The sequence below is a fragment of the Doryrhamphus excisus genome, linkage group LG3 (genome assembly GCF_037039965.1).
Source record: "Doryrhamphus excisus strain RoL-2023G ecotype Guam linkage group LG3, RoL_Dexc_Guam_v1.1, whole genome shotgun sequence".
NCBI lineage: Eukaryota > Metazoa > Chordata > Actinopteri > Syngnathiformes > Syngnathidae > Doryrhamphus > Doryrhamphus excisus.
The window spans coordinates 893,826-917,553 of record NC_136359.1 but is presented as its reverse complement, the minus strand read 5'-3'; the positions used below and the strand labels follow the sequence as shown (position 1 = coordinate 917,553).

The following is a 23,728-nucleotide window of genomic DNA, read 5'->3' as shown; positions in this document are numbered from 1 at the left end:
GCTTTGGCGACACCTAGTGTACGCAATAATCCACTGCACTTTTGTTATCTGCTGTTTTCCTCGATATTACTTGTTGTTATGGAATATGATCCATTACGCTTCTGCCCTGGAGTCTATATGTCTGTGAGTAGCATATTTATTTAGTATAGTATATTTAGTGAGTAGTATATTTATCATTTGGATCGTCGTGTGGCATTAGAAACCTAATTGTACGACTGTCGTTGTATAAGTGTACTAAGTGGTGCTGGTTGTGGCTAGCTTGTGGATCGTAGCTATTATAACTAGCTTAAAACTAGCTAGCTTTTATTCTTTGTATCATGTCGCTGTGTGTAATATGTGTATATTTTGGTGCTGTGTTTGTTTCTGTACACTTTTACAGTATTGGAAGAGTTGCCCCGGTTAAGGTCAAGTAAAGACAAACTTTTATTGGAGCACATTCGACTGTTAAGCTAGCTGCCTAGCTTAGCACAAAGAAACGCACTGCAAGGGCGGTATAACTACTACTACTACTACTACTACTACTACTACTACTACTACTACTACTACTACTACTGTACGAATAAACATACCTACTGTATCAACATTAGCATTATAAAATGAGAGACATTTAAAGGAACCTTAAACGCTTCAGGCTAATCATAAAGCTAACCATAGCCTACTACTACTGTGCTGCCCTTCATATGTTGTATTGTTTGGCTGTTGCTTTGGCGACACCTAGTGTACGCAATAATCCACTGCACTTTTGTCGTCTGCTGTTTTAAGCTTCTGCCCCGGAGTCTATATGTCTGTGAGTAGCATATTTATTTAGTATAGTATATTTAGTGAGTAGTATATTTATCATTTGTGTCGTTATGTGGCATTAGAAACCTAATTGTACGACTGTATAGGTTTACTAAGTGGTTGCCGGTTGTGGCTAGCTTGTGGATCGTAGCTATTATACTAGCTTTGCTAAGTTTCTTATTGTTGATAATTCTTTGTATCATGTCGCTGTGTGTAATGTATATTTTGGTGCTGTGTTTGTTTCTGTACACTTTTACAGTATTGGAAGAGTTGCCCCGGTAAATGTCAAGTAAAAGGTGCTTTTATTGGAGCACCTTCGACTGTTAAGCTAGCTTAGCACAAAGAAACTTGTGGATCGTAGCTATTATACTAGCTTAAAACTAGCTAGCTTTTATTATTTGTATCATGTCGCTGTGTGTAATATGTGTATATTTTGGTGCTGTGTTTGTTTCTGTACACTTTTATAGTATTGGAAGGGTTGCCCCGGTTATGGTCAAGTAAAGACAAACCTTTATTGGAGCACCTTCGACTGTTAAGCTAGCTGCTAAGCTTAGCACCAAGAAACGCACTGCAAGGGCGGTATAACTACTACTACTACTACTACTACTACTACTACTACTACTACTACTACTACAACTGTACAAATAAACACACATACTGTATCAACATTAGCATTATAAAATGAGGGACATTTAAGGGAACTTAAACGCTTAAGGCTAATCCTAACGCTAACCATAGCCTAGCTTAACCCGAACCCAGGTTATGTTGATGTTAGCTTGTTTAGCTAGCTCTTTGACGTTGCTAGGTGTGAGCTCAGTGATTGACAGGTGACTCGGAATGAATGACAGGAAGTCAAACAATGAGTGTTGTCATGTTTTATTGAGGATGGACATGAAATTGTGCCCTAGCAAGGCTTGACATTTGGCAGAGGTTCACACCGGCCCACCACAGCCTGGACCTCTGAGATCTGGATGCTCTTGTAGGTCCCGGTGATGGTGGTCCACTTGGTCTCGCCGTTTCTGTAGGTGCGTTTCAAGTCCGCGGTGTACGGGATGTCGGCTCCGTATCTCTTGCCGACCATGTGGATGACGCACACGTGGCCGGCCGGGACGGGGGTTTGCACCTTGATGGCGTGCGAGGTGGTCTCGCTGTAGGTGGTCCCTGTGGTGAACATCACGGTGGTCTCTATGCTGAGCTGAATGCCGGCTGACGTGATGAAGGGGATCTTGGTGGTGATGCTGGTGGTCCCGGCCAATGAGAGGCTGTAGTTGTTTTCCCACTTGTGGTCCAGCTTGGAGGTCTCGGTCAGGGTGTCTGAGACCACGGCGTCAACGCAAGCTGAATTGGAGACGGTGTTGTTCTTCAACATTTCAGGGGGGTGCGCCACCACCGGGACGCCCTCTGTGTGGTACCTCACGGTGGTCAAGTGCTCGCTCAGCACGTCCTCGTGGACGATCAGGAACTGGTACGGTTTGTCGTAATGGTACTCCCATCCGTTGTAGGGTAAGTAGAAGACTCGATGACTGACCACCACCTTCCCCAGACCATACTGGTTCTTGCCCACATATACGTCATCATCCTCACACGTCTTTACCGCATTCCAGGCCACCGAACCGTAGGCGCCTTCCTTCCACTCCAGAATCTCAAAATTGTCCTTGTTGACCAGCACCTGGAAATTGTTTTCCTGTAGAGCTTTGCCGCCGTAAGGGAAAACGCAGTACTCGCCCACGTCCGGGTTGTAGTACCCGGCCGAGCACTGGTATTTGCACACGTAGTCCCAACGACTCATGTACCCGTTGTAGATGGACACGGCGTAGTTGGGGGTCGACCCCGTCCACTGCTCCCACACCAGGTTGGTTCCGTGAAAGTCGGCGGACAACGATGAGCCCATGGCTTTGGCCATGTCCGCAGTTACAGGATACGCCTGATGGGGCGAGGGAGCTGACGGGTCTAGATCTACGTTCCTGAGAGCCGGGTCCAGCACCGGTACTGTGTAGGTGGAAACACACAAAACCCAGCAGGGGCAAGATGTGAAAACTCTCCTACATGAAAACCTATCCTCTCTTGCAAATCGTGGAGATTTCTAGTCCTTGGATCGAAAGACAAACGGCACGAAACCAATAAGCGACTTGTCGGGACTTACGGGGTTCATCGCAACCTGGACGCCGAGCAATAGTCGGAGCTGTCAGGGCCAGCAGCAACAAAACCTGCACCTCCATCTGTGGAAGAAAAACTTTATTTCAGGACTTCAGACTACAGACATCATGGAGACGCACTCACCTCCAGTCCGAGTGGCGTCGACGTAGCAGTGGTCACCAATATGTACCTTCCTCTGGGGGCTCGACTTTGACCCGTTCTCCTCCAAATTAAACATTGATCAGTGCAGCTCAAACAAACTCCAGTCCTGCCAAATGGGTAAAGAATGGATGACCGCCCCCTGGTGGTGTGTGTTGATGACACATTAGCGGCCAGCAGGGGGCGTTAGCATGACAACCAGGCTAAGGCTACACCATTCTGTTGATCCGTCATTAGCGTACCTCTACTCTTACTTTAAATGGGCAGTGTTACTGGATCTGGATCAAATGATCACTGAATGACAGGACTGCAACTAATCCACCCCCCCCAGACCGTACACAAACCCACTTCCTGTCTGGTGTGCGTGTCAGGAGTCAATAAGCCAACACATGAACCAATGGTTTGTCCTGATTGGTTTTATTGCAGTTGGGACACGAAAGCGATGTACGAGGGGCGCGTGGCATCCTAGCAAGGCTTGGCGTCGGGTAGAGGCTGACAGCGGTCCACCACAGCCTGGACTTCCGAGACCTGGACGCTCCTGTAGGTGCCGGTGATGCTAGTCCACGTGGTCTCGCCGGTGCTGTAGGTGCGTTTGAGGCGTGCCGTGTATGGGATGTCCAGGCCGTACTTCTTGCCCTGCATGGTGATGGTACACGAGTGGCCGATCGGGACCACGGTGTCCACGGAGAGAGAGTGGGTGGTGGTCTCGGTAAGAGTGGTCCCTTTCACCAACTTGTAGCTTGCAGAAACACGAAACTGGATCTTTCCTTCAGCAATGAAGGGGATTCCGGTTTGGATTGTGGTGCCGAGTCCTGCCGTGAAGGCAAAGGTGGTGTCCCACTTGCTGGACCTGGAGATGCTCTTTGAAAGCGTGGACGTACGTTTGATGATCTGGCAGTTGTAATTGAAGACCGTGTCCTGGTTCAAGATCTCAGGAGGATACTCTGAGGGAGTGATGCCGTCTGTGTGGTACTGGATGTCCATCAAGTCCTCCTTTCTTACATCTTTCTCCACCTCCAGGACCTGATAGTCACGGTACCAGTACTCCGTGCCCCCCCAGGCAAGGTAGAAGGCCTGATCACTGACCTTCACTTTCCCCAAACCGTACTGGTTCTTACCAACGTATAGGTCTTCATTCTGGCAGGTCTTAATAGAAGACGGGGTCACAGAACCGTAGGAGCCTGGTTTCCACAGCAGAACCTCAAAGTGGTCTTTCTTGACCAGCATCTCAAATGGCGACTCGTTGTACCCGTTGCCGTTGTAGGAGAAGGTGCAGTAGCTACCGCTCTCGGGGTTGTAGTAGCCCGCATTGCAACCCACTTTGCAGATGTAGTCCACACGTTTAGAGTAGCTGTTGTAGATGGACACCGCCCCCTGGAGGATGTCCCCATACGTGGTCTTCCACTCCAGGTTGGTTTCATCAAAGTGGAAGGATTCAGAGTCGGACATATTTCTCCTCAATGATGGAGGAAGCTTACAAGACTTTTTAACGGGTGCTATGTCTGGGTGTTGGTTCTCCAGAGCTGGATCTGGAGCGAGCGCCGTATGAGGAAAACAGGAATCAAACCCAAAAAGACAGATTGTTATCCATCAGCTGTCCTGATCTTATGACCAGAAGACATTTGAAGACACGTTTTTAAACTCTGCTGGAACCAACCTGGCATGTCAGAGGCGGTTGAGTCTTGGTTCTTGCAGCTCGGAGACCGGGTCGAGGTCAGAACCGGCAGAGTCAGCAGCACCAGAACCGACAGCTCCATTTTAGCTCATCCTAAAAGAGACTATGAACGTGTGAAGCTAAACAAAACCAGTCCAGACTGGACCAGCTGTGGACTTGGCAGCAGTACCCATATGTACTTTTCCGTCCGTAGTGGACTTTGACCCCTCCTCCTCCACATAAAACATCCACCAGTGCAACTCAAACAGACTCCTGTGACGTTCAGGATGCTGGACATCAACCAATTAGTCAAACTCAACTTTATTGTTTTAGGCGTCCTTCCTGGGACAATAACGCCACTTCCTGTCTGGTATCAGGAGTCAATAAGCCAACACATGAACCAATGGTTTGTCCTGATGGGTTTTATTGCAGTCGGACATGAAAGCGACATATGAGTGGCGTCCTAGCAAGGCTTGGCGTCGGGTAGAGGCTGACAGCGGTCCACCACAGCCTGGACTTCCGAGACCTGGACGCTCCTGTAGGTGCCGGTGATGCTAGTCCACGTGGTCTCGCCGGTGCTGTAGGTGCGTTTGAGGCGCGCCGTGTACGGGATGTCCAGGCCGTACTTCTTGCCCTGCATGGTGATGGTACACGAGTGGCCGATCGGGACCACGGTGTCCACGGAGAGAGAGTGGGTGGTGGTCTCGGTAAGAGTGGTCCCTTTCACCAACTTGTAGCTTGCAGAAACACGAAACTGGATCTTTCCTTCAGCAATGAAGGGGATTTTGGTTTTGATTGTGGTGCCGACTCCTGCCGTGAAGGCAAAGGTGGTGTCCCACTTGCTGGACCTGGAGATGCTCTTTGAAAGTGTGGACGTACGTTTGATGATCTGGCAGTTTTTGTTGTCGACCGTATCCTTGTTCAAGATCTCAGGAGGATACTCTATGGGAGTGATGCCGTCTGTGTGGTACTGGATGTCCATCAAGTCCTCCTTTCTTACATCTTTCTCCACCTCCAAGACCTGATAGTCACGGTACCAGTACTCCATGCCCCCCCAGGCAAGGTAGAAGGCCTGATCACTGACCTTCACTTTCCCCAAACCGTACTGGTTCTTACCAACGTAAATGTCTTCATTCTGGCAGGTCTTAATAGAAGACGGGGTCACAGAACCGTAGGAGCCTGGTTTCCACAGCAGAACCTCAAAGTGGTCTTTGTTGACCAGCATCTCAAATGGCGACGCCCCGTACCCGTTGAAGTTGCAGACGTCGCTGATCTGTGGATTGTAGTAGCCGGCATCGCAGCCCACTTTGCAGATGTAGTCCACACGTTTATAGTAGCTGTTGTAGATGGACACCGCCCCCTGGAGGATGTCCCCATACGTGGTCTTCCACTCCAGGTTGCTTTCGTCAAAATTGAAAGATTGAGATTTGGCTATATTGCTCCTCAAAGATGGAGGAAGCTCTTTATGTTTTTTGGGTGGTTGTCTTTCGGGCTGTCGGTTCTCCAGAGCTGGATCAAGAGTGACCACTGTGGGAGGGACATCAAATACACTCACATGAAAGACACCCATCAGTAGTAATGGAACCACGGTGATTTGGTCCACCTACAGCTGCTGTCCAGCAGGTCCAACTGTTGATCCAACCAGGTGAAAAATCTGGATGTAGCACACTTGGAATACTTGAACGCCTGCGTACCTTGGAATCAAACACAAAGAGACACATGCAAGTCCATCAGCTGCACCCATCTGGCCACCAGGAAGAAGACAACTGAGGGGACATTCTTCCCACGCACCTGGAAAGACCGAGGAGGACGAGTCCTGGTCCTCGCAGCCCGGAGGCCGGGCCCAGGTCAGGGTCGGCAGAGGAAGAAGAAGCAGCAGCAGGAAGGATGACTTCATCTTATCTTGTCCTACAAGACGCGACACACAAGGAATGTTTGAGGACCGCCAACGCTAACCAGCAGACGCACTCACCGCTCGTCCAAACGGGTCGGCTGTGGACCTCCAGCAGCAGCAGCAACCAATATGTACTCTTCTCCTCAGGCTTGACTTTGACCCGCCGTCCTCGTCCTCGTACTCGTCCACATAAAACATTGATCAAACAAAGCGTCGCTTTCACTTTGCTTTCTGCCCAGAATAGTCCATCGAGTCCAGCAGCCTCACATTTTACTCTCTGCCTCTTGGAGTGACAAACAACAGTGACCATGCTAATCATGCTAATCATGCTAATCATGCTAATCATGCCAACAGTAGTGCTAACATTGGATAGAGTAGTTATAAAAGGAATGCTATAATATATAAACATCATGCTCTGATCAATGCTAGAAATAATGCTAATATTGTAAATAAAAATGTGATTAATATTGTCTGTAAAAATAGAGCTAATATTAATGCTAACAATGATGCTAGTAATAATGCTAATATCATTGTAAATAAATATGAATAATATTGTCTGCAAAAATAGAGCTAATTTTAATGCTAACAATGATGCTCAGAATGATGCTAGTAATAATGCTGGAAAGTACCCTAATATTGAGGCTAATGATAATGCTAAAAATGTTAATATCAATGCTGATAATGATAAAAATAATGGTAATGATAACAATGCTAAAATAATATTATTGCAAATGAGAATAATGCCATAGTAATGTTAATAATATTGCGTTAAAATGCTAACATCAGTGCTAATGCTCACATAATGTTAGTATCAGTGCTAATAAAAATGCTAAAAACAATTCTAATGCTAACAATAATGACGCCAAAATGTATGCTAATATTGAGGCTAATGATAATGATAAAAATAATGTTAATATCAATGCTGATAATGATAAAAATAATGCTAATGATAACAATGCTAAAATAATATTATTATTGCAAATCATAATAATGCTATATCAATGTTAATAATTCATTAAAGATGCTAACATCAATGCTAATGCTTACATAATGCTAGTATCAGTGCTAATAAAAATGCTAACACTAACAAAAATGGCCAGAATGACGCCAAAAAGTATGCTAATATTGAGGCTAATGCTTTGCCTTGTCGCTAATTATTGTTAGCTGGTGGACATGTGAGAATCTTTGCAATCTTTGCGATCACGTCCTCAAGTTGATTCTCCTTGTCAGACTAGCGGGCGCGTGAACGCTTGACTTCCAAGATGGCGGAGGTGAATCATCCACTTTACATCCCCTGCCGGGCCGGGAGTCAGCCGTCGTATCCGAGGAGCCGGGCTGCCGCCTCCAATGAAAAATGCAGCAGCTTCTGCACGGTGAGCTTCACGTCACCTGGCATCTCACGACAGCGCTCCGCCCCCCGCCCCCCCCCCACCGTACCATCTCTCTAGGGCACCTGAAGCTAGCCCGTTGCTTCGTATTTCAACTTTACTCTAATAGTGTGAGTTTATTCTCGGAAAATTGAAGCTAATTTGGGCTTTAGATTATGACTGCCACCCCTGGGGGCCGCGTCAGGAAGATGCCGGGTTGGAACTTACCACCCGCAGTCGCCCCCATCTTGGGTAACGGTGGCCGGCTTGTCCTTGTGTGTCTTCAGCCTTGATGGAGGAGGGGGTCCTGACGCGACCCAGGGAGTAATGAAGTAATGAATGCCGCCCCCCCACCACCCTGTGTCAGCGGCCATGCTCATTTCCCCAACAATATGCTAACAGACGGCGCTGAATATTCATGAGTCCATTAGCATACAATTAGCATGACACGGGACGTCTTTGGCGCAAAGGCACCGCTAAACTTCCTGCCAGGAAGACTCGGACATGTGACCTGGATGTCTTTGACATGTGACTTTGGACCAAAGCGGGAGAAGATGCGGCCCCCGGGGGCGTTTGTGAGGCGTGTCGGTCGCCGTTAGGCTCTCAGGCCAATAAAAGCCTCCTCACGCCGGGATGCTCTCGGTGCGCTCCACTGGAGACGAGACGCGATATTCTTTGAAAAAGCCTTTTGGAAAAAAGTGGGGTCAGAGTGTTGGGGGTGGGGGTGGGGGTGGGGGGGGGTCCAGCCTTCAAATGGAGATCTTTCATTATTCACCAGCCTCTTCTCCAGGCGCACGTCTCCCATCATCTTGACACACTTTCTCTGATCAATAATCAATCATCTCTGCCTGCAAGAGAGCACCCGACCAAGATGTCTGCTCCACGGGGTTCTCCTGCGTCCGCCTCGGTGAACACCACACAGGAAGTGGGGAGCGTCCCTGCTCCGTGTCCACGTTCCTTGGACGGCTTGTCGCCCCGTCAGCGATACCGAGCCGCAGACGGGGGTTGAAGGCTCAACCGGAGCGGAACAAATGTTTTCTCGGCACCTCCGTCCGCCTCATTTAACGTTCTCTCGGAGCCGACACGACACGTTCAGGAAGTGCAACACAAGTGTAAACACACACCGCTTTGTCTGGGCTTAGAACCCTCACAACCCATCACAACCCACCGTGAGGTCAGCCTTTCAACTACAGTAGGGTCAGCGTGAGAACCCACTAGCTCTGCGCCATGCACTTGGGTCGGGGTTAGAACCGAGGTCCAGGATCACTATTGTACAACTTACACTTTTCCCGGACTTAGACCTTAGGGTCAACACCAGGACTCAGCTGTAGAACTTACATTTTGGTCAAGGTTGCAACCTTGGGTTGAATCCAGAACGCAGCTTTAGAACCTACATCTTGGTCAGGGTTCTCACCTCAGGTTAAACCCAGAACACAGCTGGAGAACCTACATTTTGGTCAGGGTTCTAACCTTGGGGTGAATTCAGAACCCAGCTGTAGAACCTACATTTTGGTCAGGGTTCTAACCTCAGGTTAAACCCAGAACGCAGCTGTAGAACCTACATTTTGGTCAGGGTTCTAACCTCAGGTTAAACCCAGAACGCAGCTGTAGAACCTACATTTTGGTCAGGGTTCTAACCTCAGGTTAAACCCAGAACGCAGCTGTAGAACCTACATTTTGGTCAGGGTTGTAACCTCCGGTTAAACCCAGAACGCAGCTGTAGAACCTACATTTTGGTCAGGGTTCTAACCTCAGGTTAAACCCAGAAGCCAGCTGGAGAACCTACATTTTAGTCAGGGTTATAATCTAGAGTCAACTCTAGAACCCAGCTGTAGAACCTACATTTCAGTTTGAGTTACAAAATGACAAAACAACTTTAGAACCCAATTTTACACCATGCATTTTGGTTGCGGTTAGAACCTCGGTGGAGTCCAGAACCTCGCTGTAGGACCTACAGCTCCAGTTAGCACCCACGGTCTCACTGGCTCTAGAATCCAAAATGGCGTCAGCCTTTGAACTAAAGAGGGTTAACACTCCACGCGATGAGAACCCGGGTCCAGACCATACAGTCATAATTCGGGGTGTCACTGGCTCTAGAACCAGAGTTGCTTAACTGTGGAAGTAGTAGAACCCGGAATGTGGCCGCCTCTAGAACCCAGTCTTGAAGCTAGAGCGTTTTCACCTGCAGGACCTGGACTCTAGAACCTCCCGCGTGGTGGGAGTTGTGCGGTGAGATAACGGCGTTTGTGTGTTGCCTTCACTTTGTGGCCGTGAGTGTCAGGAAAAGAGAGTTCTCATCAATATTCCACGCTGAGGTTCTGCACAATACACTGAAATCTCGGCCCGCTTTTAGCTGTAAATTATTCACGCTCTGAAATATTTCCTTCTCTGACTGCTTTTTCTTTTTTTCAAGCCGCCGGAGGGACGGGAAGAAGGCAAGAACCCACAATAGAACGTAAAACGTAACAACGCCTGCTTACTCTGGTTCCCCGCTGAGGAACTTGTTGACTGCGTCCCCAATCAGCGTGACCATGAACGCTGCAACTTTGGAGTGAGAAGGTCATGAAAGCTGGCGACGGCGAGAGGATGAGGAGGATGAGGAAGATGAGGAAGGTGGACGAGCCTCCTCTCTCAGCTCGTGACGCACGCGAGCGCATCCTCGCACGTGAACGCGCCTCAGCGGGCAGGAGAGCTTCTGTCTTTGCAGAGCCAGAGCGCCTGGAGGTCTTCAGGAGCTACCGGGGACCGGACTGCCCTGCCAGTGGGAATGCTCCTCGGACTGCTGACTTTTTTGGGGGGGGCTCCAGCTGCGTAAAGACCGCACATGCACCCTCCGCCGTGTGCGTGCACTGAGAACCAAGCAGGAACCGCAGAGGGAACCCGGGAGCTCCAACCAGGACGCCAGGAGGAGCCCGGCACGCGTGTGATGCAGGGTAAGAGACTCTGGGTACTTTTGGTGGACTTGGGTCAAGATGGTTCTACGGAGGGGAAGACCACAGCACAACCTGACGTATGCTAGCGCATGTTCTCACGGGAACCTCACGGAAGCTTCTAAGTAACGTCAACATCTGGTTCCATGATGATGATGATGATGACTCAGATATTGTCCAATATTTCTGAGACGTTGGCACGATATCAGTGATATCAGGGAAATTTTAGTGCAATATTTGCAAGATTTTGGCAAGATACATGCGATATCAATAAAATAGTTGCGATATCGATATATTCGTATGATTACTGTAATGATGCGATACCGGTGATATCACTGATATTTAGTGACATATTAGTAAGACGTTGGCGAGACATCCGTGATATCACTGAAATATTAGTGACATTTTGGCAAGCTTAGTGTATCAACACGATATCCATTATACAGTATCACTGAAATATGAGCAAATATGACAGTCACAGAACTATTAATAATAGATCAGCAAAATTCTGGCACGATATCAGTGATATCACTAAACTATTCATGAGATATGGCAAGATGTCGACAAGATATCAATAATATCACTGAAATATTAGTGCAATATAAGCAAGATTCTGGCATGGTATCAGTGATATCACTAAAATATTAATTAGATATGGCAAGATTCTGGCATGATATCAGTGATATCACTGTAATATTAGTGAGCTATGGCAAGATATCACTGAAATATTAGTGCAATATAAGCAAGATTCTGGCATGATATCAGTGATATCACTAGATGTTATGATATCACAAAGTTATAAGTGACATTTTTTCAAGGTATCACTAAAGTACATGTGAGATATTGGTACGATTTTGGCAATATATCAACAATTACAATGAAATATTCATCAGATAAACCTAAGATGGGACAGTGATATCATTCAAATAGGCAGATATTACATTTTGACATGGTATCACCAATATATTATTGAGATTTTGGCAAGATATTGTTGATATCACTGAAATGTTACTGAGATTTTGCCAATATGTCAGTGATATCAGTGAATTATAGTCAGATATTAGCAAGGTTTTGACAAGATAGCCAAGATATCTATAATATTTGATTGCGATATTAGTAATATTTAAGTATGGACAAGGTGTCAGTGATATCGCAGAAATGACAGCGATATTAGCGTATCCAGTAAGATTGTCAGTAAGATACCAGTGACATACAGTATAGATGTGTATATATATATATATATGTGTGTGTGTTTAATGCGAGTTGCCATTTGTCCTACTTTATTTGATGGTCATTGAACGCACCATCCTACCATTCTCCAATACAAAGAGGGCTGTATGCTGATACTATGTGGGAACCCATAAAGGTAAGATGTGATGACTTGGAGCGCTAATGTGCATCGTTGTGGTAGTTCAATGCTAAATGGCTAATGCTAGCAAAACAGCTAAGCACTTCATGAGGGAATGCTGTCTCCCCCCCCCCCCCCAGACTGTTGATGGAGAGCATTTCGAATGTCAGCCGGGACAGTGGTCATCGCAGGAGGAATTCTGGCCGCCGTCATCCTACTGACCATCGTGGCCGTGCTGTGCTTATGTAGGTTGCAGGTACGTCGGCAGCCATCTTGCGTGTCACACTGAGCGTAGCACCACACCAACAGTGCAACTGTCGCTCCGCCCCTCCACAGTATTACTGCTGCAAGAGGGAGGAGTCCGAGAAGGGGGAGGAGGAAGAACCGGAACTGTCCACCATGTCGCCTTCCCACCCCCTGGCTCTGTCGGCTCCTCCGACGCCGCCGACCCCGGAGCGTTACAGCGACGAGACGGAGACGTACCCGCCCACCTTCCTCACCGAGGCCAACGGACCCGGCAGCTACTCGCCGCCGCCGCCACCGCCGCTGCGAAGGTGTCACCGGTCGCACGCCTTCTGCCCGTCATGCGCCCGCTGCACGCTGCCCTTCTACCTGCAGCACCCGGAGAGGCTGTGCAACGGCGGGCGGCGGGCGGGCTACCGCAGCGTGCACCAGGACCCGGAGGGGCCCTCGGACCTGGCCGGCTTCTACCACAAGCTGGACCTCATCCGCTCGGCCGCCGCGCGGGAGACGGTCACGCGCAGTGTCAGCACCGACGTGTAGCGAGGCGCTCCGAGGCGCCGGACGGCAGACAAGGTGACAAACGACACCGAGGGCTTGTAGGCGGGGCAAGGCTGCGGCCATGTTGGATACAGTTTGTGTTCTTCTTGCTTCATCCTCTATCTCACCGAGCACAACCTTTTTGATTTCTTCCTATTCTTTCCACCACAATTTCACTTTCTTTTTACTTCGCTAATCATTTATTGAATTTGTTAAGTATTCAATACATTTAATTACATTAATACATTCATCTATGATACATGAATACATCCAATACATATTTGCCAAGATATCCACAATATACTGGTAAGCTTTTGGCGCTGTATCAGTGATATCGCTGACATTTTGGCAATACGTATACTACAAGTGATATCACTGAAATGGTTTGAAGCCTTTGGGACGATATCAATGATATCACTATAATACAGTCTTACAAAGATTACTGTATCAAAGTGATATCACTCATGTAGTCATTAAATTAGTGTATCGACACGCTATCCTCTAGCTCATTAAAATTTCAGTGATATCAATGAAATATTTGTGCCATCAGTGATACGGTATCACTGAAATATTAGTAAGATTTTGACATGATATCAGTAACATCGCTGAAATATTTATAACATTTTGACACAATAGCAGTGATATCACCAAAGTATTAGTGAGACGTAAGAAAGATTTTGAGGGATTAGTGATATCACTTTAATATTTACAAGATATTAGTAAGATTTTGAAATATTAGTAAGATATCAGTCAAATTTTAAATGGTATCAGTGATATCACTGAAATATCAGTGGGATATCAGTAAAATTTGCCACGACATCAATGATATCAAGGAAATATTAGTAAGATTTTGACATGATTTCAGCGGTATCATTGAAATATGAGTCACATTTTGACAAGAGATCACTGACACTGAAATATCAGTGGGATATCAGTAAAATTTGCCACGATATCAATGATATCACTGAAATATTTGTAAGATTTTGACAGGATTTCAGCGATGTCAGTGAAATATTAGTGAGATATCAGTAAAATTTTGACACGGTATCAGTGATATCACTGAAGTATGAGTAGGATATCCGTGAGGTTTTCACATGATATCACTGAAATAGTGAGATATCAGTGATATCACTGAAGTATGAGTATTCGTGAGGTTTTGACATATCACTGAAATAGTGAGATATCAGTACAATTGTGACACGATATCAGCGATATCACTGAAATACGAGTGAGATATTTGTGAGGCTTTCGACATGATATCAGTGATATCGCTGAAATAGTGAGATATCAATACAATTGTGACATGATATCAGTGATGTCACTGAAATACGAGGAAGATATTTGTGAGGTTTTGACCTGATATCACTGAAATATTAGTAAGACTTTGACATGTTTGACAGTGAGATCACTGATACCTGATATCAGTGATATCACTGATATCGTGTCAAAATTTTACTGATATCTCACTAATATTTCTGTGACGTTGTGTCAAAAGCTTGCTAATATTTGAGTGATATGACTGATATCGGATATTACTTAAATATTAATTATATCATATTTTATATGTATAAATATTAAAATTGACCAAAAAATGAAGCTTTTTAATTGTAAGACGGTGAAACAGACATAAAAAAATATATCAATCAATTTGGTATTATTTGGAGACGTTTGACCGAAAGCCTGGTCTGCCCTTGTGGGTGCGTGTTTGTCCTTGACGTGAACCAAAGGGCTGTGCATGGGAACGAGACGCAGGGTTCAAACACCAGCTGAGACCAGGCCAGCTCCTTGGTTGTCTTTATTATGGACCACCCTTTTGCACAAAGAGGTATCAGTTCTATAAAGACGTACACCACAAAGGCCAACGCGGGACGTACACGCGTGCGTCTGAATACATTTCAAGTGTCAGGAACGGTCATGCCCCCCCTCGGTCAGCCGTGGTTTGGCCCAATGCGGACGCATCGGGAGGTCGCGATACATGCAAAATGTGCTGTGACGAATAAATACGCTTCCGTGCACATTTCACTTCCTGTCGTCATTAAATAATACTTCAATGTCGGACTTCCTCATTCTTCATCACGATCATCATCGTCATCCCCAGCAGGAGACACGCTGGGGGGCCCGTCAGTGTCCGGGGGTCGCCCCGACCACGGCGCTGATACTTTTAGCCGTCTTTGACGAGGTCGAGGTTCCACTCGGGCGACCCGACGAAAGACTCGGCACCGCCCCACGAGTCGGAGTGGTGCAGGGGTGTCGGGGACTAGGGCGGGGGCGGTCGGATGGCGCGGCAGGAGTGGCAGCAGGCCTTGCTGTAGTACCAGTGACCGCACAGGTTGACCTTCAGCGCCAGCACGCAGTTGGTGGTGGGCCGGTCCTGGCAGCTCTCGTCTGGACGCAAAACGGGAAGGGAGTTAGACGGCAGGTGGGCCGGGACCGGACCGGACTGGACCGGCGCTGACTCACCCGGCGGCTCGGTGGGGCACGGCTGAAGACTGCACGTCTGTTTGGACACGGGCTTGGTCAGCGGGTCGCAGCCTCGGACCAGCTCGCGCTCCTGGTAGCACTTGACGTCACGCATCCTCACGCCCACGCCGCACGTCTTTGTGCACTGGTCACACGGATGTCACACGGATGTCACACGGATGTCACACGGATGTCACACGGATGTCACACAGCATTACACACATTACACACATTACACAGATCAGCTGACCTCGGACCAGGGCGTGGCGTACCACTTGAAGCACGGCCTCTCAAAGCAGGTGTTTTCATCCTCTGGCTTCTCGCCAGCGCCGCACGCCTCGTCGTCAAAGATCTGGAACTTGCCGTCGCTGATGCCGACGCACTGGACGATCCTCCGCTTGACGCCGCGGCCGCACGTGGTGTTGCACTGAAGACAGACGCCATTGCAACGAATAAAAAGCCATGATCTTCAGTAGAACTTCTAACGTTCCTGCATCCAGTCGTGCAGGGACATCACCTTGTCCCAGTCCTGACTTAGCCAGTGGGGGGCGCAGTCCCGCTCGCCGCACGGGTGTATGGCCAGGGGCTTCTCGTCCACGGAACACTGGTCCTCAGGCACCACCCGACCCTCTGGGGCCTTGCAGTACACGTGGCGTACCATCCTACCCTGGGCGCAGGAACCTGAGCACTGCACAGGAAGGGTACACGGTCTTCAACGGTCCCTTCCGGTCTTAGGAACCGTGATGCTGCCACTTACTGGTCCCCACTCCGACATGGTCCAGTGGCGTTCGCAGGGGGGACCCGTGCAGTTCTTGACATTCGGGGGTTGGGTAGTCGGGTCGCACGGTTTGTCTTCATCGGAGCAGCGGACATCGCGGGTCACCTGGTCTCTTCGGCCACATTTCGCCGAGCACTGCGGGAGGACAACAACGCTTTGAAGGATGTTTGAATCCCAGCAAGGTTCATAAGGTGACGTACCTCCGTCCACTCGGCCACCTCCCACTGCGGGCCACAGGCGGGGCTCTTACAGGCCCGCCTCTCCACGGGTCTCTCCAGGTCGGCCACGGTACAGAGGTCGCTGTAGACGGAGCTGTCCAGGCCCGGTGACAGCATCTTCCAGCAGCGGACTTGCCGGAACTGGAACCCGTCCCCGCAGGTCCGAGAGCACTCGCTCCAGCTGCTGGCCTCCCACCTGAGAGACCGGGACCGTCCACTCGAGTCTGGGTTTGCTCTGCCGTGTGAGGATGTGCGACGGTACCTGGGCTGGCATTCCCGTCCAATGCAGAAGTCGTGGACCGGTTCCGGTCGGGTCAGCGCATCGCAGTACATGTCATGCACCTCAACGCCGTCGTAGCGGACACACGTGACGAAGGACTTGGACACGCCTGGAAGACATGAGCGGGAAGCGTGGTGACGGCGCCGGTCCGGGTGGACTGCCAAGATGTGTTGGTACCGATGGAGCAGGTCATGCTGCACGGTTCCTGGGAGGACAGCTTCCAGCGGTACATGTCCGCCGGACTCAGCTTCAGGTTCTTCTGGTAGAGCCTGGGATTCCCCCTGTGAACCAGAACCAGAACCAGACCTGGGTGTCATATCAGGTGACGAAGCGGAACACGGCCGGGCCACAACCTGGTTCTGTTGTTCCTCTGCAGTGTCTTGTTCTGGTAGAACCCGTCCCCGCTGTCATTGCGTTTGCGACCCAGCGTGAACTCCATGGTGCGGTTCGGCCCAAAGGGACCGTCTGGCTCCAGACCGGCCGGGTCCACCTTGGCCGAGAAGAAGGATCCGTCTTCTTGGGTCAGCAGCTGATTGCTGGAGATGTTGATGAGCAAATCATCCGGGCCGAGCCGGCCTTCCAGCAGGACCCTCCAGATGAGGTTTGGGGAGTCCGCTTTGGGATTCAGGGGCCCGGCAACAGGGGCGGGGTTGGCGGTGCTTCCTGTATGGCTGCTGTTTCCCTCTAGAGGACAAGGACGGAAAGGACCGTTAAAGACAATGTTTGCGTTCGGTCATGGCACCCGGCGGGCCACCCTTAGGGACCAGGTTTGCCAAGCTAAGTCTGAAGTGCGTATGATGTCCCCCCCCCCCCCCCCCCGGACCCTTCAAGCTGTCCTTACCTGACAACGTTGAGTCGGCCACTCCGTCCCGGTTGCAGTCGATGGCCGCCGTCTCCTCGTAGACCTCGTTTGTCTCCTGGCCCGTGCGTACCAAGCCAGCCCCCGCCTCCAGTGGACCGCTGGGGGGCGCCTGATCGTAGTGGCTGCTGTTGGGGGCCAGCAGGCGCCCCGCTTCCACGGACACCTCCCCAGCCGAGGTGTCGGACCCGGTGTAGATGGGAGGAGGCGGGACGGGCGGCAGGGAGTCTCGCAGGACGGTGTACTCGTACGTGATGTACGGCGTGCGACCGTTCTGGTTCCAGACCTGAAACACGAGTCACGTTTAAAGCGGGCGTGGCATTCGTGATGGACAGCATCGGCACCGGCGGCAGCGTACCAGGATGTTGACGGCCTGGTCGATGGGCCCTTTGGCCACGATGTACTCAATGCCGGTCTCGTACACGTCCATGGGGCGCCGGTACTTGAAGACGGTTCCTGCCACATGGAAGTTCTGCGGGCTGTCCACCTTGTAGGCGCCGTTGAAGAAGAAGTTCCCGGCCTGGTCCGTCACAGCTGGAAGGACACAAAGGTAAAGGTGGGACGTGGGGGCGTGGTCATGAGAGGCCGGGTTGCATGCTGGGAGAGCCAAGCACCTAAAACGTCGGCTGACTTCTTCCTCTCGATGATCTGGATGTCCCATGATCCTTCTGGGATTTGCGTGATGAACGAGTAACCTGGCGGGCAGGAAGAGGAGCCGAGCGTGACCAGACTGGATTTGGGGCGACCTGCTAGGCCAGTCCGACTCAGCAGAGACCAACCTAGACTTGGTAGCCCAGTATCCTAAAACCTCAGAGCGCATCTGTCATATAGAGAATCTTTGACTGAGGGGTTTCTGGTTTGTTTCACCTGGTCCTTAAAAAGAGAGGGCATTTGTTGCTGTAGGTTTTTAGAAACAACAGATCACTCTGTCAAATAGATGATCTTTGACCAGCAAAGTACTTCTGTCAAAAAGAGGATCTTTAACTAGGGCACCGGGTACTTAAAAACAGAGTTATCTTGTGATATAGAGGATCTTTGACCAGCTTATTTTTTCCATTAGGCCCTTAGAAACAGAAGCATGCTACTGTCGTATAGACAATCTTTGACTAGAGTTTTTTTTTTTACAATAGATGTTTAATAACAGATTAAAGAGGATCTTTGCATGCATGCTTTTTTTTTAATGCAGTAGGACCTAACTCACCCAGGGTGCTGGAACCCCGGCGGAAGTTTCCGGTGACTCTGCTGCAGCTGCTGCCGTCGCCCTGGCAGACCCCGCACTTGTCCAGCGTGTTGGGCGAGAAGAGGACGCCGTCGCATCCGATTGGCTGAGAGACGACAGCAAGGAGAAGAAAAGCTTAAAAAGACGCATCGGCCCCCTGGGCGGAGGACGCGCCAATCGAGTGAAATGATTCCTCCCCGCTCCAGTCCTGCGGGTGGCGGCGGCGGACGTTATCCGGAGCCGGGACGTGGACTCACCTCACACTTACCGTCCACGCAGACGCCGCGGTAGCTGCTGTACTTGCAGGACGTCCCGTCGCGGGCCGCCACCATCAGCTGCCTCTGGCCGTCGGCGGTGGTGCAGTGAAGGTCGCAGGGGTTACTGGAGATGTGCACGTAGTCGTCTGCGTGGCGGACGACACGTTTAGGACCAAAAGGGACGCTACCAGGACCCGGATCTTCTGCCGCTTGCGTCGGTACGTTAGCGCGCTCCTACCGGGATACAGCGGCTTCCACTGGTAGCTCCGCCCACTGTAGAGCTGCGAGTTGAAGGACCAGCACTGCTCCTCCCGGAAGCTCCTCCCGCTGGAGGGACATTCCTGCGGAGCAGTGGCGGCGCTTTCACAAAAAAATGGAGGTGTTGGCCCCGCCCACGGCCGCGGGGACTCACCTGGGCGTTGCACAGGTGGTATCTCTTGGGGGTTCCCGTGCACGTCATGTTGTCCTTCCCCGCGGCAACCTTCTTTCTTTGGACACAGACCCCCACAGACCCCCATCATCATCATTTGCAGTTTTTGCAGTTTTTCATCAACATCATTTGATTTCCTGGTCCGTCCCAATAAAAAAACCCCGGATGCGCTTTGGACACCCGTGGCGAACATGCTGACAATTTACGAGCGTATCTTAAGATATGCCTTTATTCGTCCCTCAGTGGGGAAATTTTCTTCATGCACTTCCTGTCTGGAAGCAGGCCGCCACGTGAGGAGGAGGAAGTTCTGACCTCTGTTTGAGGCAGTGGCGCTCCTGTGACTTGACTCCGCCCCCACAGGTGCGAGTGCAGGCCGTCCACTTGGCCCACTCCCCCCACCAGTACGTGGTCACCTGCAGCTCCTCCTCCAGACTGTTGGAGGCCACGCCCTCCTCCTGCACACACACGCCAGTGAAAGTATGGAAGTGTGACACAAGGAGACGCCCGGCAGCCAATCAGAGGAGGCCAAAGGAGACGCCAGCAGAATGTGATGACAGGCAACTTCCAAGCATTCCTCAAACGCAGCGGCAGCACTGATGGACGACGACCACGGCTGGAATGTGCATTGGCGTCACATGGGGAGGGGGGGTGTTGGGGGGGGGGGGGGGTCATGGAGTGTGTTTTACCTGCAGTCTCACCGACACCAGCAGCGTGAGGAGGCCCAGCAGGACCACGCCCGTCTCCAAGGAGCCCGCCCTCATCCTGAGCACACAACAAAGGGACACATGGCTTTACAATGGGGGGGGGGTGGGAGTTGAGGGGGTCCGAAGTAGCACTTTTAGCATCCGTAACATTCAAAATAGATCATTTCAACACATATGATACCCTTCGACTCACAGCGAAGACTCGTGGCCGTTTGACTGACTCACGGGTACTCATCAAAGACTCAAGATTCACGACTCACTCGTTGTTTGACACAGAATCTTGTTCACCGATTCACGGACACGCACAAAAAACTCTCGTTTCACTGACTGCCGCAAGAAGAAGACTCAAGTTTCACCGACCCGACCCACAGGTACTTGGTACGGACTCAGGTTTCATCGACTTATGGGACTGGAGGAAGACTGGAGCATCTACAGCTGATGACATTAGTTTCATTAGCAGTTAGCATGATAGCATCAATGAGCTAGCGTTAGCAGCACAAAGCCCGAAAGGATGCAGTGAAGTTCCAGACCTAACAGATCTAACAGAACCCGGGTACATGAACTACCTGACACACGGGCACGCTATTAATACTTTAGTACTACTTAGCAAAAACCAGTGATGCGGCCAAACTGACCAGAATGGCACCAGAACAAGACACCAGAACCAAACACCAGAACCCGGCACCAGAACCGTTAACCAGAACCTGGCACCAGAACAAGACACCAGAACCAGACACCACAGTGGATGCCAGTAGACGGCAGGTGTAGGACGTGTGAAGGCCCTGCTGGTTCCTGGAAGGACGAAGGTAAGTTTCCAAGCAACTGACACAGGGAGGTCTTTGTCTTGGGTCCAGACGGGGCCCAGGTGGGCCTCCACCATCGAACCACAGCAGGTTCTGTACTCTGTCACGGTGACGGCGGTCAAATCCGGTGTCGCCCTGACGGAATGAATGCCGGTCTAGCTGCTGAGACGGATCCAGATCCATGCTAATGCTGGCGTCAAGGCAGTCAGGGGCTTCATGGGCACAGGTGTCTGGTCTGGGGCACGTGTGTTCATCTAAACCTGAAACCGTTTCAGACAAAACACACACACGCATACACACACATACACACACACTCACACACGCTTACACACACACACGTCCTGAGGTTGGGTTGGTCAGCCTTGTTAAAATAAGCAAAGAACTGGTCTGGTTTTCTCTGGCACTAAATATTAGTGACAGGTGTCTTGAAGCAGACCAGCACCTGGACTTCATTACGCTAGCACACACACACACACATTTATGACACACATTTAACTAAAGCTTCCACTTGGACACAAGTTCAATCTCCTGGGAGAACCAGAAGAACCGCAATGAGTCCACTTTGCTTTGCTATGTTCTCCGTCAATGCACACACACACCACACACACACACCACACACACCACACACACACACACACACACACTGGATCCGTCTCCTGGGTTCTGCTCCCAGCCAGCCGGGCCGCCCCGCTATGGAGGACTTAAGTAAACAGTCCCCTCGTCTTCACTGTCTCGCACCCCCCCTCCCCACCCTGACGGCTCCCAGGGGCCCCTCGCTGTCTTGTTATTGTAGCACTGGCAGACACACACACACACACACACACACACAGCAGTCTGTCCTGTGGGAGTCTGGACCAGAACCCAGTGGATGAAACTCTAGGGATGGAATCCTCACCTCTTAGTTACTGGATTGTGTTGAAGTCATCATGAGGTCAATAACAGGATAGCATAGCATGTTGGCTAGCATAGCATGTTGGCTAGCATAGCATGTTGGCTAGCATGAGAGTCATCATGAGGTCAATAACAGGATAGCATAGCATGTTGGCTAGCATAGCATGTTGGCTAGCATAGCATGTTGGCTAGCTTGAGAGTCGTCATGAGGTCAATAACAGGATAGCATAGCATGTTGGCTAGCATAGCATGTTGGCTAGCATAGCATGTTGGCTAGCATAGCATGTTGGCTAGCTTGAGAGTCATCATGAGGTCAATAACAGGATAGCATAGCATGTTGGCTAGCATAGCATGTTGGCTAGCATAGCATGTTGGCTAGCTTGAGAGTCATCATGAGGTCAATAACAGGATAGCATAGCATGTTGGCTAGCATAGCATGTTGGCTAGCATGAGAAGTCGTCATGAGGTCAATAACAGGATAGCATAGCATGTTGGCTAGCATAGCATGTTGGCTAGCATGAGAAGTCATGAGGTCAATAACAGGATAGCATAGCATGTTGGCTAGCAGTCAGATGTTTGACGAAGAATCGTGTTTCACTGACTCACGGACACTCGAAGAAGAATCGTGTTTCACTGACTCACGGACACTCGAAGAAGAATCGTGTTTCCCTGACTCACGGACACTCGAACAAGAATCGTGTTTCACTGACTCACGGACACTCGAAGAAGAATCGTGTTTCCCTGACTCATGGACACTCGAACAAGAATCGTGTTTCACTGACTCACGGACACTTGAAGAAGAATCGAGTTTCACGGAATATGAACAAAGACTCAAACTCACCAATTCCCAGTTGCTCAACGAAGACTCGTGTTTCACCGATTCATCTCAGAGTTCGACTGACTCACAGACAGTGGACAAACACTCATGTTCTCCGACTCACGAAGACTGGAGTTCACCAAGTCACGGGCGCTTGACCAAGAACTGGACTCACTGACGCTGGATAAAGATCCACAAGCAAAGGATCTAGTTTCACTCGAGTTCATCGAGTCACAGTCCCTTGCCGAAGGATTGAGTTTTGATGATTCGCAGATGTTTGACGAAGAATCGGGTTTCACCGACTCACGGACTCAAGTTAACCGACTCGGACTCAAACCTCACCTTGTATTACATAATATTGTAGTATTTGTCTGATTTTGTAGTTCTTTCATGATGTCGGAAGGGGAAATGAGGCCAGTGGACCACCAGGACCCGGGTCCATGAGTCCGACCTTGAATTGTAAGTAATTTGCTAGTGAGCAAACATGTTGGTTGACATTTAGCACGACAAATAACAAGAAATGGAAAGTGAAAGCTCAATGGCGGCTAGCGGCTCGTTAGCGGCCTCTTCAGGCGGAACCTGGAATTGGGACCGAGTGATCCAGCCATGATACCAAGACCCGGGCTTGTATGAACCAGGCACCTGTCTGGTCCCGCCCCGTCACATGACCCCCACGGCGCACTCTGTCTCTGCCTGCCTTGCTTGCCTTGCTAGCCATGCTAGCGTAAAGAAGACATTTGGTCCTTCCCCGGATGAGAGCGGAACCAGAACCGCGTCCCGACTCCCCAGAGCGAAAGTCAACAGGAGGTCGGCGAATGTCAACAAGCCGCACACAACTTGGGAATGTTTCCCCACTCACCTCCCCCGCCGCAGTCCAAGGGCGTCTGGCTTTGTGTGGGATGGCGCTCCGTGTGTGTGCGTCGGCGTCGGGACACGGCTGCTGTGGAGTGGGAGCACACGCACT

General features: G+C 50.0%; 5 protein-coding genes across 5 annotated transcripts; 1 reads left to right on the top strand and 4 right to left on the bottom strand.

The window, feature by feature from the left end:
- The first annotated feature begins 50 nt into the window (after nucleotides 1-50).
- On the top strand, nucleotides 51-15,249 carry fam163b (family with sequence similarity 163 member B). Its single transcript, XM_058071550.2, has 4 exons — nucleotides 51-123; nucleotides 10,404-10,923; nucleotides 12,409-12,524; nucleotides 12,605-15,249. Exons 3-4 carry the CDS (start codon nucleotides 12,432-12,434, stop codon nucleotides 13,049-13,051), a joined length of 540 nt encoding a protein of 179 aa, XP_057927533.2. The 5' UTR covers nucleotides 51-123; nucleotides 10,404-10,923; nucleotides 12,409-12,431; the 3' UTR covers nucleotides 13,052-15,249.
- Nucleotides 1,635-3,135, bottom strand: LOC131128579 (natterin-3-like). Its single transcript, XM_058071544.2, has 3 exons — nucleotides 3,061-3,135; nucleotides 2,924-2,999; nucleotides 1,635-2,769 (listed from the first exon to the last, which is right to left on the bottom strand). Exons 2-3 carry the CDS (start codon nucleotides 2,997-2,999, stop codon nucleotides 1,685-1,687), a joined length of 1,161 nt encoding a protein of 386 aa, XP_057927527.2. The 5' UTR covers nucleotides 3,061-3,135; the 3' UTR covers nucleotides 1,635-1,684.
- Nucleotides 3,477-4,920, bottom strand: LOC131128580 (natterin-3-like). Its single transcript, XM_058071546.2, has 2 exons — nucleotides 4,733-4,920; nucleotides 3,477-4,604 (listed from the first exon to the last, which is right to left on the bottom strand). Exons 1-2 carry the CDS (start codon nucleotides 4,830-4,832, stop codon nucleotides 3,541-3,543), a joined length of 1,164 nt encoding a protein of 387 aa, XP_057927529.2. The 5' UTR covers nucleotides 4,833-4,920; the 3' UTR covers nucleotides 3,477-3,540.
- On the bottom strand, nucleotides 5,035-6,933 carry LOC131128578 (natterin-3-like). Its single transcript, XM_058071542.2, has 4 exons — nucleotides 6,702-6,933; nucleotides 6,521-6,637; nucleotides 6,337-6,423; nucleotides 5,035-6,256 (listed from the first exon to the last, which is right to left on the bottom strand). The coding sequence occupies exons 1-4, from the start codon at nucleotides 6,931-6,933 to the stop codon at nucleotides 5,193-5,195; spliced, it is 1,500 nt and encodes a 499-aa protein (XP_057927525.2). The 3' UTR covers nucleotides 5,035-5,192.
- On the bottom strand, nucleotides 14,809-23,698 carry ttc16 (tetratricopeptide repeat domain 16). The gene is made up of 19 exons (XM_058071837.2): nucleotides 23,624-23,698; nucleotides 20,236-20,311; nucleotides 19,862-20,004; nucleotides 19,532-19,607; nucleotides 19,358-19,460; nucleotides 19,120-19,265; nucleotides 18,845-18,968; nucleotides 18,258-18,338; nucleotides 18,002-18,177; nucleotides 17,626-17,929; nucleotides 17,138-17,468; nucleotides 16,962-17,065; nucleotides 16,767-16,893; nucleotides 16,487-16,700; nucleotides 16,266-16,421; nucleotides 16,026-16,196; nucleotides 15,759-15,935; nucleotides 15,509-15,653; nucleotides 14,809-15,433 (listed from the first exon to the last, which is right to left on the bottom strand). Exons 2-19 carry the CDS (start codon nucleotides 20,308-20,310, stop codon nucleotides 15,306-15,308), a joined length of 2,781 nt encoding a protein of 926 aa, XP_057927820.2. The 5' UTR covers nucleotide 20,311; nucleotides 23,624-23,698; the 3' UTR covers nucleotides 14,809-15,305.
- Between the last annotated feature and the right edge of the window lie 30 nt (nucleotides 23,699-23,728).